Consider the following 20,151-nt stretch of genomic DNA (forward strand, 5'->3'; position numbering starts at 1 on the left):
TTTAAAAAGAGAATGAAGCGGAAATAATTTTATCTTTCCACACCATATTTTTATCGTCACGAGTGGCCGAATATCAGAGCTGCCCAACCCTTCGGCGATGCTAAGGTGCTGATAACACAGCGCTGACGAACAAAATGTTCACTTGTATCTAATACGAAAAAAAGGTTTACAAAAAGAGAGCACCTTGCGTTTGAGGCCACGAAATTATACGTACCGTAAGTTTCGTTCAACTGAATTTTGTGTGCAAGTGATTTTTGTCTTCAAAGTTATTGAGAATCGCGTTAACTCTTTAGATATTAAGGAGGGTATTTTCAATTTTTTTTTACAATATTATTTAATTTACAATACAAATAAAACAATACAAATAATTTTCAAAATAATATAGACAATTTATTTTTCTCTAAATTGTTTTGCATTTAATAAACTGTCTGGGTAACTACATATTTTTTATATTAGGAATTTTATACAGTTAGAATACAATTCGTTTTTATTTCTTTATTCGACACGGAATTTAATAATTTTAATACATTTTCTCTATGTTATCTTTTTATAAAAATATATTGAAAATATCAGATTTACGATAAGAAAGCATTAAGCAAGTGGTTTTTATCTTTCGTTATTGCTGATTTTAATGAGAAAACAATTTTATCGATTGAAACTTTTTCAAGTTATATAAAATAGTGTTTTGACGCTCTGAAGAAAGTTGGTGAGTAATTAAAAACTGTTTTGAAAAACGACAAGCACATAGAAGGAAAAAAATAACATGCAATTAAATAGAGAATTTTAATAAAATACAAGAACACGCGAAGTCTTTTTCTACAATTCCAAGATCTGTAAAGAATTGTATTGTGACAAGAACGAGCACTAACAAAAAATAATTTATAATAAAATTGAAATCGTTCGTTTCGTGGCCACGCCGTCACAAATTCACAGGCCAAATGACAATCGATCACATACCCTAAACCTTTGGATTAAGAGTTTTGACAGAACACGACTAAAGCGAGGACAGCGCAGGTGACCGAGTTTTGATTAATCGACTGAGAATCGGATCAGAATCGAGAATCGACTTTCACGAGGACGCGTATTTATCACTTGTGTGGTGATAGGGTTAAGTATTTGAATGTATGGTGGGTAAGACATTGATAATGTTGTTTCTTCATTTTTTTAAGTACCTATGTGCTTAATATTATTATATCTTTATTAGGAAATAATTACTGCTCCACGGGATAACACCGCATGTGAACGAGTACATTTTTTTTTACGATAGGTGCTCGAATTCATTCATTAATTAAATTATTAAGCCATGAAACAGTTACCTTATGAAACTAAAGGTACAGAATACAAGCACATATAAAATAATAACGGAAAGCGTCAATGGAAGTTAATAAAACAGGACTACTTGTTTCAAACGATTGTATGTAGGTACTATCGCGATAGTATCGCAATAGCAAGTAAATACAGTCTATTTATTCTTCCCCGTTCGCGGTCTAGTGTAAAACAAGTTACACAGCAAATTATTTAGCCACCATCCACTACAGATACGGATCAAAGCGCTCAAAATTCGTTCACACCGCTTTCCTCCCGTAATTGAGCGCGCTATTATTCCTCTTTGCACTCAAACCTATCGGATAACAAAACATTTTTTTTTCTATGTTGTTTTTTTCAATTTCGAATTTGGAATTTGCACGCACAGCATCGGCGGAACAAGGGCCGCGTGCTCTCATTACGGGCCGCGGCGGGCTCGCACGCGCTCGCCACGCTCCCGTCTTCATTACCAACCATTCGCCTAACATTATTGTTTCCGCCACGCGTCTATTATAGTGGTTTCAGTTTTTTTCCCTTTTTAGTCGAGTAATCGGATCGCGAGGGATTAGTCGATCCCGAGTGATATGTGATTCGATCAACATAAACATGCTATTTAAAGGTTTTAGAGGTTAATAGTGGTGTTAATGGTCATCGTTTGTGATGGCGGGTTTGGTAAATGTTTGTTTAGTTAAGCTGGTAGAAATCTGTTATTGGTTTGCAATTTGTATTTTTGGTTGGTGGGCGGTCCTTCATAATTGCGTTATGAATTAACAATTTCGTTTTATGTTTCAGCTGAAAGTGTAAATGCCCAGATAAGCTTCAAAATATATAATAATACATTAACAATAATATATATAAAAGCATCGCTATTTCTACATAATATCCAAGAATAAACCAGACTTACATTCCAACTAAATATACAACAAAAATATTTAGTGTAAAGATACAACGAATAAGAAAAGCGGGTTCATCATACATTGGTTTTCATTAAATAACCCGGGAATACCAGACTAACTTGATCTTCTCGCTAGCATAACAAAATGGCGAGTATTGTTCACTTTTTTCCACGTCTCAATGTAAGCGGAGCGGGAAATGCGAACTTTTTACTTAAGTTTATTTTCCTTCTCGAGTATTTCTTATAAAACTAGGTACTTACTATATATTCTAATTCTTCAACGTGAACAAATCTTCAGAGAATTTTCCTTTATCAGAATTTCAGTCGTTTTTTTAATAACGAAGATAAATAACGAAGATTCTTTTTGTGGAAAGCACTCGCGATGTCTCTCGCAAATCTCAAGTATCTACGTAATTTTCTTAATTGCAAAACAAATCGCTGTTGAAGTTGCCTATTTAGATAAATGATCATTCGTATTATCACGTAGGTATACTTACCTATTGCATAAAAATATTTAAGAAATAAAAAGAAATCGTGTTATATTCCCCCATCAAATTCACAAGTAAGTAGAAACGTCTATTGTTGAGACGCAGGCTGGGTCTATTATTTGCTTAGTACACGCTCAAGAATTTTCTTTCATGTTTGTTTTATATTAAAAATGTGTGTGATGCAGTCTGCACACATAAAACCTCTGCAAATAAATCATTATTCCCAGAAAGAAAACACTGTATAATTTAAACTATTATAATACTTTATCGTTTGAAATTGTACATCGTTTGTTTTATAATAAGTACCATTATTTTTCTCAATACCTCCGAGGAGTTACAGCAATCGATTAAATTATAAAAATTATGGTTTCTATTAAATCTAATAAAAAATTAAACAGAGAACTCAACCCTTCAATGCTTCAATAGCAAAGATTACACGCGACTTTATGCGAACTCTTTTCTATTCGAACCCAAAAAGTTTTCACTTCATTTTTCGAGTACATTATGGGCCCCATGGGGTGATACTGGAGACGAGGCCACGGTCATTAGCAAAGGCTGTCGGATTCCCTGCTCTGTGAGGACTTAGGGTCACGTGACCACCGCGTGCCAAACCCTCAACCGTATTTGCTCATACCTGATTTGTTCGAGTTTATTCGAACGGATTTTTATTCGAACTTTTTGATATTTAGACGAGTTTGTTTGTGTTGTGCGAGTGTTGTGCCGCGGTTTGTATGTATAATCTTTTAATCTGCTGGTGTGGTTTTGTTTATGGAGCGTAATAATAATCTCTTTTTAGTTTATTGAAATTTGGTAGATAGTGTGTCTGCCATTCATGGTTGAATAACTGATGCGGTTTAGATGGTTTAGCATGGTTATATACTAATACTGAAATCCCGATATAGGTTTTTGTAATAATGGGCCCAAAAGTTATGAATTAGGTATTATACAGTAAACTTAGAGAATACAATAAGAATTTATTATCAAAATCAAAATTCAACAACAAAAAATCACCGGCTTATTTACAACTTACCTCTTAATCAATTCTCAGAACCATCAATTACCTAAACACGGATTAAAAATAATAAACAAAATATATAGAACAAAAATTATAATCCGTCCTTAATCCTTTACACAATAATCAATTAAGTACTTATAAATTAATAGACAGAGAGTAACAAAAAATATGAAAGTAACTCGGTAGCGAATTTTTTGAACAATGGCTATACAGAGGGATGGAACCACCTGCGATAGTACCCCATTTATAAGGATAATCTTATTTAGTTCACTACCATGGGTGCAGGTGTCGCTTCATACTCATTTGTTGATAATTATTAATTGATATAAATTGGCTGTAGGCAGTCGGCTATGCACGAACGAAGAAGGTACAATTGTCGTGTCGACATGAGTGATTTCGAGTGAAAAAGTATGACGTTTGACGATAGTAAAGTGTCATTTTGAAATGAAATAGGAGATATAATCGTTTTTTATGAAGTACTTAGCAAACTAGCTGTACATTTTTTTACGTATTTTGACCCCTCACATACAAACGCAACTTTTTTCTATATTAGTGCAACTGTTGGGAAGCGATAATAATCCTGAACAATGCATGCATTTGCTCCTGAAAATAACTGTATAGGACGCGTTTCCATTCACTAGTAAATTAATATTAATTAATTAATTATTAATATTAATCCTTCAAGATTAATCCTTTCCGTTTATTAAATTATTTATTTGTTTCCAAAGTTACGAAATAACATCAGTAATAAAATATCGAAAATGATAATGGAAGCTACTGATACCGATACATGAACACCTTTGGTTAGACTATTTACAAGAAGAGAGCTCTCGCATAATTTCTAGGAAAAACAATGTACTTTCATCCTGTAAACAGACTTAATTACAGTACAATAAAGTATTTATTTTTGCCTAGAAGTGGCACTTCGACCAAGTAAAGTCAAAATTTTGTACAATTGATTTCCATTGTTTAAACAAAAGATGTCATCATAGGCCTAGCCTTTTCCCAATTATGTTGGGGTCGGCTTCCAGTCAAACCGCATGCAGCTGAGTACTATTGTTTAACAAGGATCGACTGCCTAACTGACCTCCTCAACCCAGTTACCTGGGCAACCAAATACGGTATAGTATGGTTATGGTAGTCAGAAGCCAGTAAGTCTGACAACCAGTCTTACCTACGGGTATTTGCTTATAATTTATGAACACAAATGACCACGAACCTTTTTGTCAGTAAGTCCTGATTATTAAAGATAATTTTAAAAAATAATTCGCAAGTTTTTCATAAGTGACGCCTCTCAGCCTAAACTATTGAACAATGAACTATGATTCGTGCCACGGGAAAAATACACAATGAATACCCAAACAATACTTTCGAAAAACCATTTCCCAAGAACGGTGCCCTTTGTTCTAACGAAACCGGTAAAGCGTGTGTCCGCCTGTTCATTATATAGGGACCCGTAGTACGGGGGTGAAAAATGAATTAATAAAAAATCGGTAAAAAAACTTTTAAGTCAAACGGTTTTATCTTATGTGCACTGAAAACTAGAAAATAAAAAAATAGTTACTTACCTGTCAACCTACGTAGGTGGTCTTGGTCATATTAGACTAAAATAAAAACGTGGGGCCCATTAACTGTTGCTGTAGTACTTTCTTCTAGAGGTATAGTAGGTGTGGATTGCATCGACTTACTATAATCGTAACTGGAGATTTTGACAATCAATAATCAGCCGTAGCGGCTTCACCAGCGAACGCCGAGCTCATGATCTACCAAAGTAATGCTTTGATAGATCATGAGCTCGGATCATATAAAGATATGCTTTGCCATAGGTAGGATTTCAGAGGGGCCCCACGTTTTTATTTTAGTCTAATATGACCAAGACCACCTACGTAGGTTGACAGGTAAGTAACTATTTTTTTATTTTCTAGTTTTCAGTGCACATATGACATAAGATAAAACCGTTTGACTTAAAAGTTTTTTTACCGATTTTTTATTTTCTAGTTTTTAGTATTTAATGAAAATGCCTACCGAATATTCCTCATTCTATCTAATTCATTTAGTGCATCATTATTACACGGTCTCTTATCTGATAATTTATTACAATCTAATTTTTTTAAAAGTCATTTTTTTTAACGACGCCAAAAATCATCAAGTGACCCCTCCCTGGGTCAGCAGCGGTAAGGGAGTGCCAGACTCTTACTGACTAAAAATACTTATGTTTCGTCGTAGGCCTTTTATATACCAGGGCCACGGTAACTCTTTCGAACAATCCCGCAGCCCAGGCAGGCTTTGGCCCTGTTGGGCCCCGCTGGGGTTGCTGACAGTATTCTACTTGTGTAGCCCTTTCATTTGATACCCATATTGAGGGGGTTGTGGAAAAATATGTAATCCGCCATTTTGTGCCGGCGGCCATATTAGATTTACAATGTTATTGATATTTCTATATTGTATTGTCATCGGAATAAAAGGTGTATACAAAATTTCAGATTAATCGGTTGACAGGAAGAGGGTGAAATTTGAATTACTAAATTTGACCCAAGAATAAAACAAACGGGATGAGCTAAATAAAACCGTTTAAAAATTGTTATCAGCCATTTGGTAGCGGCGGCCATCTTAGATTTCAATTTTTCATAGTAAATTGTATTCTACTTGTTGAGACCTTTCATTTGATACCCATGTTGATGGGATTGATAAAACCTAAGTTATCCGCCATGTTGTAGAGGCCGCCATCTTGGATTTGAATTTTATATAGTACATTGTATTCTACTGGTTGAGCACTTTCATTTGATACCCACATTGACGGGATTGATAAAACCTACGTTATCCGCCATTTTGTACCGGCGGCCATCTTGGATTTGCAATGTTATTGATATTACTATATTGTATTGTCATCAGAAATAAAGGTGTGTACCAAATTTCAGACCAATCTGACAACAGAAAGGCACTGAAATTTCAATTTCTAAATTTGACCCAAGAATGAATAAATAATAAAAAAACGGGGTGAGCTAAATAAAACCGTTTAAATAAAGGTACTTCAAAATATGTATATCTTATAATAGTTCACTTGCATTTTTAGCTGCGAAAAAGTGCTATTATTAAGATTAAAGGTCGTTTTATATAATTGCACCTATGTTAAATCTAACATTATTCCTGCAATTTTTTTCCTATTTCTCTAAATCTGCATCCTAAATATTGGACACTAAAATAGCCTCTTTGAACCTTCACATCCCGCCGACCAATTTATAACAAAAGATACAAAAGGACCCAGCGAAACTACAAAAAGTTTTTTATACCACTGCGGACCCCTAAAAAGGGCGATACGTGGGTTTAGGTTTGTTTTTTGACCCTAACAATGGGGCGGGAGAGGGCACTAGGCCGAGCCACGTGGCATGGCAAAACCATTGTCTTTAATGATATTAGAAAATGAGCTTTAGAGCCATCGTGATAAATACCATTTTGGAGTGGAGTGCTGTGATACGTCTTGCGGTGGATGTTGAATTGAAATATACGGGAGGATTTTGATAACGTTCCCGGAGTTATTTCGCAATTTTAAAATTCGGTACAAAATTATTGGACTACTGGTATTTATATGTTGTAACTATTTTGTTTTCGATTTCATATTCGCAGTCACAAGTGCAATCTCTCTTTCCTTTTTCACGAGAACAGAGAGAAATCAGAATCAAATGTCGCTTGTCACCTCTAGACCGTCCATCAGTCATGGAGTCAGAATGATTAGTAGGTATATCTTATAGGTACTTTAAACCAAGGATTGCATTTTATACCGTTTTTATAGTAGAGCATACAAAGGGAGCAAAATAAAATTTCAGTTATGTATCACCATACTTTATTGGATCGAAGATCTAAAAGTCTCACTTTGTCCTCCAGTATAAGTATTCCTCTATATAGTAATCATCCAGGACTCTCGGGGAATGTCTAGAGCTAAATTATGGGCTGACGAAAACGCCCCAAATATAGAGCCGTATATTCCCAAATTGCGCCCCAGATCCATTGAAACGCCTAGCAACGTTACAGTGTGGGGTAACGTGTTCCCGAGGCCCCATCGATAAGTTACTATTACACCCGTACAACTGGCTCGCACCATCGACTGACGTCAGTTTCCCATCCATTTGTATGTACCTACTCGCAACTTTCACGCTGAGTTAGGGAAAACGGGGGTTGGGGGAGATGACATCGTTAAGTAGGTAGGTATATGTGGGACTTTTCTATGTAGTGTGAGAGTATATCAGTTCTGAAGTGGTAGTAAGAGAAGTCGAATGTTTTTTGTATGACTGTAGAAACATTACATGTAACATCCTTGGCAGTCGTTACGATTAAGTAGTCAGTAGCCAGTAAATCTGGTACCAGTCTTACCAAGGGGTATTGGGTTGCCCGGGTTGAGGTACTCACCTGCATCGGGTTAGAATGGAAGTCCACCCCGACACAGTTGGGAAAAGGCTCGGGAGATGATGATGTATAAACATAAAAGTATTCAGACTTGCATGCAAAAATATTTACATGTACAATTTTGTACAATCATTCCAAAAGCATTTAAGTCCAACAAAAGGAACACAGGAATTATCACCACACCATCCATTTATCGGACCGAATGGAGCGACGAAAAGGTCACCACAAAAAAAAAAGAAAAAAGTAACACGAAAGTGACAAAAAGCCGTGTTCGAGATGACAACGTCATTGGAGCGATCTCGTTGGACGATCAATTATGTATGATTCATTGCGCGCGCGACGCTCTGTCACTAGCCAGCCCCGATCCAAAATATTATGATTTTAAGATTTTATCGATGTTTCCAATAAATAAATCTGTTGCGACATTGTTTCAACATTGTGGGTATTTGGGAAAAAATAACTTTGAACATGAAACGTTTACTTCAGATCTGTCATTGTTTAATTATTTCAATGGAGACCTCAGTGTGTCAAGCGAACTTTACGTTCAGTTCATGTGAATCTAATTTGAACTGATGCTTACAACAGCTTTGTTCATTCATATTGTAGTAGAAAATGCACTTTATTTATTCTTAAATAAACTGGATCAAGAATATTTATATCTAATGAATCTCTCCCTTTCCATCATCTTCAAAATAAAGCCTCTACTTTGCCAAGGAATTCAGGATGTGCTCAGTTAGGATACTTAACATAGGTACCTACTCAAAAGTACTTATTTGTAAAAATACTGTGTCTAAATGTCACGTTGAACAAAATTCTACCGCCCACTTTAAACTGACAGAGGAACTACAAACGATGACAGTTCCCGAAAAAGAAATGTAATCGTATTCTGTCGAGACATTTCCTAACACTTATTAGATAACGATCGTCGTCGACCCAATGAACATTCATATTTTTTGTCACACAGCGCCATCTACCTCACTCCTCAATGAATCGGAAAACAATCAATAATGACGTATCATTTACCGTTACACTCAAAATCATTGACCTTTATTACATGTTACTAAGGCTCATTTTAGAATACCATTTGTTTTTCTGAGCTACGCTTTAGCTTGTAATATTTCAGATGTCATATCTGTGATGAAACAATGGAGCTAATCTAAATTGACGATCGTGAGTGATTTTCGTGTATTTTAAGGAAAGACACATTCTTTAAAGAAATACTTTAGCGTCTACAGCACCCTTTTGCAAGGGTAGTTTTTAATACCTTGTAACATTATTAAACGTTTTTTCTGATTATAATAAAACTAATCGACCGTTAAGCTTGTACTAAAAGATGATTATCTTAATTTTCTTTGAGCAATTTTTCAATGAATATTTCATTAAGTACTCAAGCTTAAAGTCGCCCAACATTGTAAACAAGTTAATTGGTTTCTCGTTAATATAAAATTATATTTACGAAATAAGGTTATCTTTTTTTCTCTTGATCAAAGCAACCGTCGAGAGGCGTAGTTCGAAGCTTAACCGAAGGCGCCTGCGACAAAAACGTGGGGCAGAAAATAGGTCGTACCTAATGGTAGCATCTGACTTCCCTTCCGGTGCCAAATGGACCGAGACGGACGCAAAAACTAGCTTGGCTGAGCCGGAGGTCTTTTACCGACTGCTGCAGAAGTAGTGGTGTGTTTGAGATAGATACACATCGTTACTAACGAAATCTGATGTATTTATTTTTTAAAGTTTTAACTGTGATGAAAGTTTAATATCATTTTCATGACTAAAAGTTTTGTAAAATCAACAATGGAGTTAATATGTGGGAGTTACGCTCACAACTAGTAGCCAATTGGTAAATCTGCCATCATAATCAGAATCTAAAATTCAACTTGTATTTTAATAATTGCAATCATGTACTCTATTAAAATGGTTGATGCTGAGACTCTCACTGCATCTCAACCTACGGGTAAACTTGAAGCTAAGATCGGATAACTAAATGACTATTAGCGACCCACCAAGTACAGATATTACCTTACTAATGGCCATTACTTAGATCGAAATAATTCTCAAACATAAAAATATCTGAAAATGACGATCGTATTTCTTAACCTAGATTCATATAATGCTCCCGTATTAAAATACCCATCTTTTTAATTCTTAGGGTCGGGGCAGAAGATTGGTTCAAGAAGTTTTTCTTAAATTGGCATAGTTAAACAAATTGGATGTCGTTATTTCCCTATTGAATCTCTGGAGCTTAAGAGATTTTTTATAATAATTATTTAAATAGTAAATCAGAAATATTTATATATACTGCTCGTTTAACATCGTGTTGCGTATTTATGGTATTTATATACTTTCCTGTGTATGACAGTGTAATCCAATTGATGCGTGATCTCCATTTGACGTACTTAATAAATTGTTTATTATAATTAAAATTTAAAATATGTATAATGTACTACTACTGTTTGTTAATATTTTGCTGGAGTTACACGATATCACAGAGCATAATTTAACTTGTAGGTATTAAAAGTTATGGCAACAATTATATATGTAGGACATTTTCACAATTATATATGACACATATCACTCATAAAATCTAAATTACAAACAAAAACATGAACTTCGTCTATCCAAGATGAATATTACAAACAAAAAAAAACATCAAACCATCATACAGTTTCTTACACACGTTGAACATGACTGTACCAAATGTGTGACACCCGAAAACTTAAAATTGCACGCCACATTACCCGCGCGCATGATTTATTGAGAGTCACAAAAACTGTCTAAATGAGGCCGCAGCGTCTTTCTTACAGGATTAGTGTGTTTGTATTTAAATGTGTCGCTTATCTTTTTTAATAATAATTAAGGTAATCTATACTTTTGTACAGCTGAAGAGTTTGTTTAAGTGAGTACCATTATCTGTAACTGACGGTTTTCTATAACAGATTTACTGATGGACTTCTATAACCTATCTAGACAGGTATTGATATTTTTCACTATTCACCTGTATTTCGGGAGATAGGTTATTGAAATCCACCTTTAATCTGTTGTTGAACTCTGTAAATGATCATACTAGACCTACTTTTTAACAAGGGGCTTATGAACGATTATAACGATATCATTGCATTACTATATAGCGAAATGTTATGAAATATCATTGCTATAAATTACATAATCAATTTGTTCTCCCTACCACAAATATGATTAAATTTCGGTTTTGATTTGTATCCAGCCGAGGACGTGTCGCTAATCTGTCTTTCTAGAAACAGGCTATGAAATAAAAGAATGTATTGTTTGTACTCACTGGATACTGGGAACCAGGGGATCATCACACCATATCACTGGTATTCGTATTTCCCGGCATATTTTATTGTTTTTTCACCGCGCGCAGTTATTATCCCTTCAGTTCATTGCCTTTGATAAAATGTTAAAAACCTGTCACCATTAACAAAGTAATTGTGAACATTTGTATCATGTATTGTTATCGCTCCATACATTGTTTTGTTAAATATTTCACGTTTATTTTTAAGTCGTACAATTTGTTTCATGCAATTTTTATGCCTGTACTTGCTTGTAGTTTCAGTTATATGTTTGGACCTGAAAATTGTCTTTAATGAAGAACACAGATTTATTCAAGTTGGTGTCATTTCAAGGTTTGACTGGAATTTCTGGTCTGAAGAAGTTCCAATTGGTCCCTTGCTTCTTTTCGTAAATGAGTTACCTACGCAACATCTTTAGGGCAGTCAACAAAGGAGTCGTCATACACGACGGTTTCCTTCAGACAATAGTTTCCAAAACCTCGATAATCCTTAATGGTCATCTGCAACTGTTTGTGGCTTAGCATGAGGGTGTTTACACATTACGCCTCAGCATAAGCTGTATAACGCATAACTACTTACATTTTGATGGGAACTTCCATTCCCATGTAAGTAGGTATGAGTTATGTTGAAAAAATGCTGTTGCCGCATCGCATGCCACATGTAAACACCCGAAACTATTGGTTTCCGATATACACGTGTATCAAAGAAGCAATAAACCTAACGAACGTCACATATGATATTTGCAGTTACACCGCTATATGAAAAAATATAGTGACTTTATCAAAGTGCTTCAGGAATATTTTTGGTTTATACCACTACCCTTTCAAAGCAAACACTCCGCTATGCATTTACGTGTTCATTTCTACCTTCAAAGTAAAGTTTTTATGCACTTTTTAACCTCGAAAACGCCGCATCCTTTTTTTGGAGTACGCATTCGTTAAAAATTCCGAAACTACCGGTGGTAAGAAACTTTTCCAGTGCACTCACCTATGTACTTTTGATACATTATATACTTATGTATAAGACCAGTTGCTTTTCTCAGAACTCAAAAACAATGCCGAGAACCCGAAAACGAATCCCGTTATGCGGTTCTATTTTCGTCCTTATCGTATTTGTTGAAATGCGTATGGCGGTGTCTCTGTCCCCCTTGAATGGAAGTCGCAGACAGCAGGACCAGTTTTTGCAGCGCAGGCTCCTGTAGAAATCATCATGGAGTCACATCTTGCTATACCAAGGTATAATAGTTGTACGTGAATATATCGAATGGCTATCGGCTTGTTGCCTTTGGTTGGTTTAGCTTATTTTGATCATTCTCTGCTGGTTATTGCGAAGATGAGACCTATTTAGAATATCCTTACAAGGCTTTATTTGAGACATACGATAGCAATCATCGATTAAATAAAAATACTTGCCAATAAAAAACAAAGTCGCTCCTGGTCGCTCCATTAAATCCAACGATGTCATGCTACTGACATTCTATGCAAAAACAACATTCCAGATTACTCCACATACCTCTGAAATTGGAATGCAATTCCCAACAGCTGTTTATATGCCAATCGTGATCGCAGATAGTTCTAAAACGTTGGAACTAATTGTTATACCCCATCAAGAATGAGAAGCTTAATTTTATGCATGTACACATTTGCATAAAGTAGCAGGTGTACTTCGAGATATGGGTCCAAACTGCACTTAATCCATGTTCAACTAAAAGTCAATCTTTAGTGCAAGCACTATTAATGTTGTATCAACAAACACGTATTCATAGTGCGACCCTTTGTTTGAACAAGCTACCGATTTTGTACACCCTTTTTAATAGATAGCTTTATGTAGATCTTTATTGTAATACGTGTAACAGTCATGATTTGTTAGATTAGCTGATGATAATTATAATTTATAGGATGTTAGCAATCTTCTATTTGCCAATCATACAATGATTGCATGCAATCACAGTCAGTTCACAAATTAAGTTTTGATTGATGAAAGCTGTGCCATTCTAATCAAATCTTTTTTTTTTAACAGACATTTCAAAATCATTAGGCTAGTAATTACTTTTCGGTAGTCAAAATGTACTAACGAAATACTATGTGTAGAGAGTCTAATTAGTAAGCTCAGACGACAAAGTCATCACGAAAACTGTGCCCGAGAACTTTTTTAATTGGAAAAATCGCAATTCCTATGATATTTCTGATTAGAACACAGAAACTGATTTAGCACGACACTCTCATTGCATTGGACACATAGACAAAGTTGTGTACTATTTTATTCTGATACAATACCTACTTACCGACCTGACGTTGCGATAAATTTGCCACTTGTAGATAATTCTTGAAAGGTCTGGTTGAAGCCACATTTTACTTACGTAATCAGCAGGATTCTGGATGATCAGCTCTCTACCACCTTTCGGGGCTCGTAACATGATTTTTTGCGAAATATTTTTCAGATGGAGTCCAGTCCAGAGAAGATTGACAGCACCATACCTATTTTTAGTATAGCACAATTTCTATGAAAACACATGAGCTATACCTCTCTATCTATCAGGTTTATCTCTCTAGTGATGGCGTTATCTTGATTACTTGAGCATACAACAGGTGTCAAAAGACAGCGGTGACCAGTTACTAGAAGTTGCCCGTTTGTTTTTAAATAAAATATACTACTCAATTAACACAGAAGCCTGAACTGTAACAGCGGCACTGCCACAGAACTGACAGTTGGACTTATTGATTAATATACTGGCACAGCAATAAAGACCTTTTAAACGCAAACGAAGCTCGGTCATTCAGCCGTCCCCATATATAAGGAAACAGTTTTACGTGTAAAAAGATATTCTCCGTACTGATAAAAGTTGGAATTTTTAAAAGAGGCATCCGAAGGGACCACCCAACCGCCCAGCTGCGGTTTATTTATTGTTTTAATTAAAACAGCATAACTCAAGGCAGCGCGCGCGCCTCTCTGACAGCCAGTTACTCTTAAGGAAGCTTCTGGGCGATTCTTTGTGACAACCACACAGAGAACAGGCAACTCTAGGGTAGGGTATCCTACTACATAATATAATATTATAAATGTGAACGTTTATGAGAATGTATGGACGTATGTTTGTTATTCTTTCGCTCAAAAACGGCTGGACCGATTTGGTTGAAATTTGGTGTGTACATAGGTGATACCCTGGATTAACTCATAGGTTGCTTTTTGCTTTTTATCACACACCACACGGGCGAAGCCGCTGGCGGAAGCTAATAATTTATAATTGTGAAGATATTTTTCTGTTATTCCATTGATTGGCTCGAATATCTGTCGCGCCGATGATATATAAGCTGTAGTAATGAGCTCCACAAAAAATAGAGTATTTCTAGTGTGTATGATTTCTTGAGTATTTCCTTTGAAGACAGATATCTACAGTATTGGATAGGCTAGAGAATGTGATCATGATGTGAGACTGCTTTATGTCCTAAAGTGTGTAAGTTTTTGTAAAACTGTGATTCATGCCATGTCTTCGAAAAGCTGCTAAGTATGTTTATGTGTTGTCATAGTAGTGGAGATTTTTATGTTTCAACGTGTTTACAGTGAAAGGGAAAAGTACAGAAATTAAATAAAAAAATCACATCTGAAATATTTTTTATTTAACAGATCTTTATAACTTTTAGTCACAGGTTTTTTTGCGAAAATAAAACCGTTGATGCCAAATGCAGTCGAATTATTTGTAAGTTACTGATTTCATTAAATATTAACATTATGATTGTTGCTACTTTTAATCAAGAACGATAAACATCGTGTCAGCTACTACATTTATATATTATGTGGATTACTTTATTATAATGTACTTTAAATCTATACAAAAGGAACTAACAGTGCATTTACTTAGCCGGAATATTACTTAGGTAATGCTTAGAACTACTTAAAAGACAGTAGGAATAACAATATTGTATTTTAGAAACAAATTGTTTAACTGCAAATTAATGAAGAGTTCAAATAATATCTTGCCGGCAAATCATTTTCTTTATGACTATACTAGCCTAGGTAATAATTATTACATCTATGGAAAAATTTCACATTCATTTTACGTCCCTAACTACAGACTACTTCTTAAACTAAATTAAATATCAATTGTCAATAAATAAATAGTAAATATATTATTAAACGAAACTTTCTCCTCTTGGTTCAAGGAACCGCATTGCTGAATATCATAGTTTTTTTTTAAAGATAACAGAAAACTAACAATCGTAAGTACATACAAGTTAGTTCTCGAACGACTTATATTCTATACCACCTATTTATTTTTACAACAATTTTAAACGACAATTTTATAATTGGGTTATTGATAAACACGGGGCTACAATATGCAAGTCACAGAACAAGTTTGACCTCCGACGCTACTTACATTGAGAAGGTAAATCGTTTAACAGTTACACGGTAATATATGGACTATTATTGATGTTTTAACGTATTTACATTTCACATTTATATAGTCAATAATTTATAAGTATGTACATTCACAAAGTAAACTAGTCATACAATTTCAGATAGCATTTTTTTCCAATAATTTTATTTCAACAGTTTTTTTTTGTATATTTTTTTCCGAATTTATTGTATGGATCTTTTACTTCGAGGTGTTTACAACAATTATTATTTTAATGTTCAAAACGGAGATACTTAGTAAATGCGAGTATCTGAGAATCTTTACCTATTTATGTACTTATCTATGTATTACATCTTGACTCGGAGACAATATCCAAACACACAGAGAAACAGGTAAATTTTATTTAAAATTTTCATGTAATTACATTTACTGGAATGACTTTTTCTTACTCTGTTATGGGACAATATACTTACCGGTTGCGTTTATCCTACGATGACGTAAACATTTAATATTTTTGGAGATTCAAAAATTGCTGAGTTCATTCAATATCATACAGAAAAATTGACTTCACAACCACTTAAATAGATAAATGTAATCACGAGTACAATGAAAGTTCTATAAAGTCCACTTTCCAACACAATCCTTTAAAGTCTGTCACAAATCAGAATATCAGAATCAATGCTGTCGGCTGACATTCTTTTGCTCTCAGTAAATTAGTCCTTTTAACTTTGCCTTGCTTTTGTACATAACATACTTCACTCGCCACTTGTATTGTTTATATTGAAAGTCATTAAATTAATCAATCATTTTATTTTGGAAATTAATGTTGGTTATAGTTCACCAACAGCGGTTAGAGACTTTATAAAGAGTTTTCCCCTTGAAACTTTTGTTGCCTCCACGTAAAAAGCTCTTGAAAAGTAAGTAAAATACGTTGGAATAATTAGCTTCACCCAGCTTATAATAGGGCTTGCCTATAAGCGAGGGTTTCGGGAGCTGGTTCATAAACAGATCGTTGAGACATAAATTCATCATTAGGGTTTCTGACCGTCGGCCGAGGGCCGGACTGTAAGGAAGCTTGACTGTTGATAGGCGATGGAAAATGATAACCGTTCAAAGGGGTTCGAAACTCATGACTATTGGCAGATATTTGGGAAGATTGGTTCAACGGAGGTCGACAAGACTGATTGCTTAAGATATTTTGGGAACCTTGCGCATGCAAAGAACTTTGAGAGTTCACCCTACGGGTCTGATCGGGGGGTGGACTAGGATCCCAAAATGATGGATCAAAATTAAAGGTACCAGAAGTATGCGTATTCAACTTAAGTGCTTGTGGTTGCTCGGAACATGTCGCGTTTGTTTGTTGGATATGCGGATCGCGAAAAGGCAATCGAGAAGATTGCATATGGTGACGCAGCTGAATGTCTTGCCAATGCCTATGTTCTGGGATATGATTAAAATGAGAGTTTTGGGACCTATTAAATGACTGTCCAATAAAGCCCTGCTGTAAAGATTGATTGTGATTAGGTTGTTCACGTGGAGAGCCTTGTACCAAACGTCCTCGTTCGCATAGGTTAGGCCGCTGCAGAGGTTGCGTAAAAAATCGTTGCATGGCTTCAGGCTGATGAGCTGTACGCCCATTAAAACGGTTTCGCTGAAGGGGAGTTTGTTGGTCTGAATTATTTGAAGATTGTAAATTATTTTGTTGATTAAAATTCTGTCTAGAAAATGATTGATTAAATGGTTGCTCCGGCGAAGGAGAACGACGTTGTTGGCAAACGCCACCGCAGAGAGCGGCTTGGCGCACCACTCGTAACAAAGTTTATGGCGCTCATAAAGCGCGCAATAAAGGCTAGGGGCAATCCATCGAGTTGGGGCTCGGCGGGCCGCCCATCACGCTGTAGGGCGGGCTGTGCGGCGGCAGCGACTGGATCGAGCCCATCGGCCCGTGATACATGTCCATCTCCAGGGACGCGTCGGGCGAACACTTGTCCGACATCTTGTTCTCCTGCTTGGTCACCATTCGTCGCCACTTCGCTCGAGCGTTCTGGAACCATACCTGCGAACAATAAATAAAACTGTTGGTACGTGCATATATAGGTACCACAACTGACGCAAGCGACCGCAAAGCTTCGTAAAATAAAATGTCGTAAAGAAAAAACCCAAATCAGGTTCCAAATTTTCTGGAGGTCCTGGCTTCCGCCCGACCGCATTGCACGTGGAAGCTGAATTCCTGACTGGCTCGATTATATGGCACGTGATTGCGTTCTTGCCCGCCGTTGAGCGTTCCGAAGTACAGATTTTATCTGTATAATTAGCGAGCTGACCGGCCGGTGCGTGACCGTCGCAAGCGCAACATTCCGAGCCGTTGTTACATGCGCCAAATGTACTCACTGTAACAAAGCTACCGAATTGTTAGTAATGTCGGTCTTAGTTATTAACCTAGACTATTTGACCGACTTTATCCGTACTTGTATAACGTTCGCGCTAAAGATTCAATGCGGACGGCGCAAGAGCGCGCGAATCGCGCAACCAATCACGCGCGGCCGCTCCGTGGCCCCGCCCCCCGCGTCATGGCGGCCGATGTTGCCTTACGCCAAATTTAGATGCCCGTTTCTTTCTTGGCCCTGAAGTCGCATTCGGCTGGCGATTGTGCGGAAAAAGCGAAAAGTTCAATAACTTCGTAAGTAGGTACATATCTCCGCTATAAGTACATGCTAACTATAGCTGCGTCCGCGGAGAAATAATGTTTCTTCGTCGAATGTTTTGTTTTCTTGTGATGCGTACCGACTGGTCTTCAATATAATGGTAGCCTGTATTACCTGTCACCTGCATGTATCATTGATTTAGGTATTGTTTTGAATTAAAAGATTTCTCAGTCAATTTGCACAATTTTCATTTAAACATTGAAGGCAATTTCAATTATTGAAATAAAAAGGTTTTTAACATTTCTTAAAAGCAAGAGCAGATGGAAGCATTTTCGTCATGAATACAGATTAATTGTTTCATTTAAACGAAATGATTTCAGTAGGGGTAGTATTTAAACGCAAATCAAAAAATATCCTTTTTCTATGCAATAAGATTCCGAATTCCCATCAAAATTACTGATTGCACAGCAAAATATTCAACTCAAAATATCACTAAACACACTACAATTTATTTTCGCAGCGTACAGCGATTTTTCCTAAAGCAAAAGCTTTTTCATCAATGCACAGCTAATAATCTTAATGCACATTATACATGTTAACTCTTTTTGTTTTAAATATTGCTTCTATTTTTATATTATTTACAGCAGTTTTTCTGAATAAAACAGCTTTTTATTAGTCACAGTCATCTTATTATTTATTAATTACGGCATAATGAGATCAGCAAAAAAATATAAAATTAAATACAAAATTGTAATTTATTGAATTATTTATAAGCGTTCACGCTTCCTTTTTTGCCCAATAGGCAACATTTTTAGCTTCTGCAGGTGGCGCCACGTACTTGAGTCGGATCGCAAGTCCGATGATATGCTTGCACATACATACTATAGTTCTTAAAAAAAATGGGGCTGGTGCATTGTCAGTCATTGTCAGTATTTCCTTTTAGCATACATTTCATATAAGTAGTCATTAAAAGGCTACTACTATAATATCATATTTCAGAATGTTTATAGTCAGAATCATCTTTTGGCATAGTTTTGGAATTTTTATTTTCCTGTAAAAAGCATGCAAACAAGCCTGAAGCATGCAAGCAGGCATGCAGCATGTAAGCAGGCATGCAACATGGAAGTAAGCATGCAACATACAGCAAGCATGGCTTCTGTCACGGCTCCGGCGCTGCGGGGCTCCGGCGGTCCCATGCGAGCTTATCGTCGCAGATGATTTTCACGCTCACCACCGCAGCTTCGGCTTACTGGCCGGCAGAGCCGGCCAGCCTCAACCGCGTCGGCGAGCGTTAAAACTACCTGCTCCTCAGCTCGCAGGCCGCCTCGCCCCTCCGCGCCTACGCGGTTTTGAATTGCACTCTAGGGGTAGGCAAACAAGACTACGTGGAGTCGGTTTTGCAGCGATTCGTTTTCGTTACTAGCTTCACTTTTTAATACAATGTTTTTTAACTGAACTCTATCTTACTCGCTCGCGCCACTCTGCACTCCAGTGACGAAAAAGCGCGCGAAGCCGCGAACCTTTTCAGGTAATTTGTTCTGGTTTTAGAAATAATGCAATGTGACAGGATTTTTTTGTTATAATAATCATTAAATTGGCCGAGCATGGCTTCTTGAAAATTAAGACAAATATGATGAATGGGTTTTGTTGTACTTAGTGGTTAATATGCGACTGGGATAGTTATTTTGCTATGAAATATGGAAAATTTGCTGTGCAGTCAGTATTAATGCTATGTAT

General features: G+C 36.2%; 1 protein-coding gene across 2 annotated transcripts in view; it reads right to left on the reverse strand.

The window, feature by feature from the left end:
• Window positions 1-15,010: 15,010 nt before the first annotated feature.
• Window positions 15,011-20,151, reverse strand: part of LOC110373008 (protein apterous) — an 85,175-nt gene continuing 80,034 nt past the window's right edge. For both annotated transcript variants that reach the window (XM_021330093.3, XM_021330092.3), the window contains one exon: window positions 15,011-17,825. In XM_021330093.3, the coding sequence (XP_021185768.3) occupies window positions 17,503-17,825 (323 nt within the window). In that variant the 3' untranslated portion in view covers window positions 15,011-17,502. The remainder of the gene's footprint in view (window positions 17,826-20,151) is intronic.

The sequence above is a fragment of the Helicoverpa armigera genome, chromosome 1 (genome assembly GCF_030705265.1).
Source record: "Helicoverpa armigera isolate CAAS_96S chromosome 1, ASM3070526v1, whole genome shotgun sequence".
In the NCBI taxonomy this organism is placed as follows: Eukaryota; Metazoa; Arthropoda; class Insecta; order Lepidoptera; family Noctuidae; genus Helicoverpa; species Helicoverpa armigera.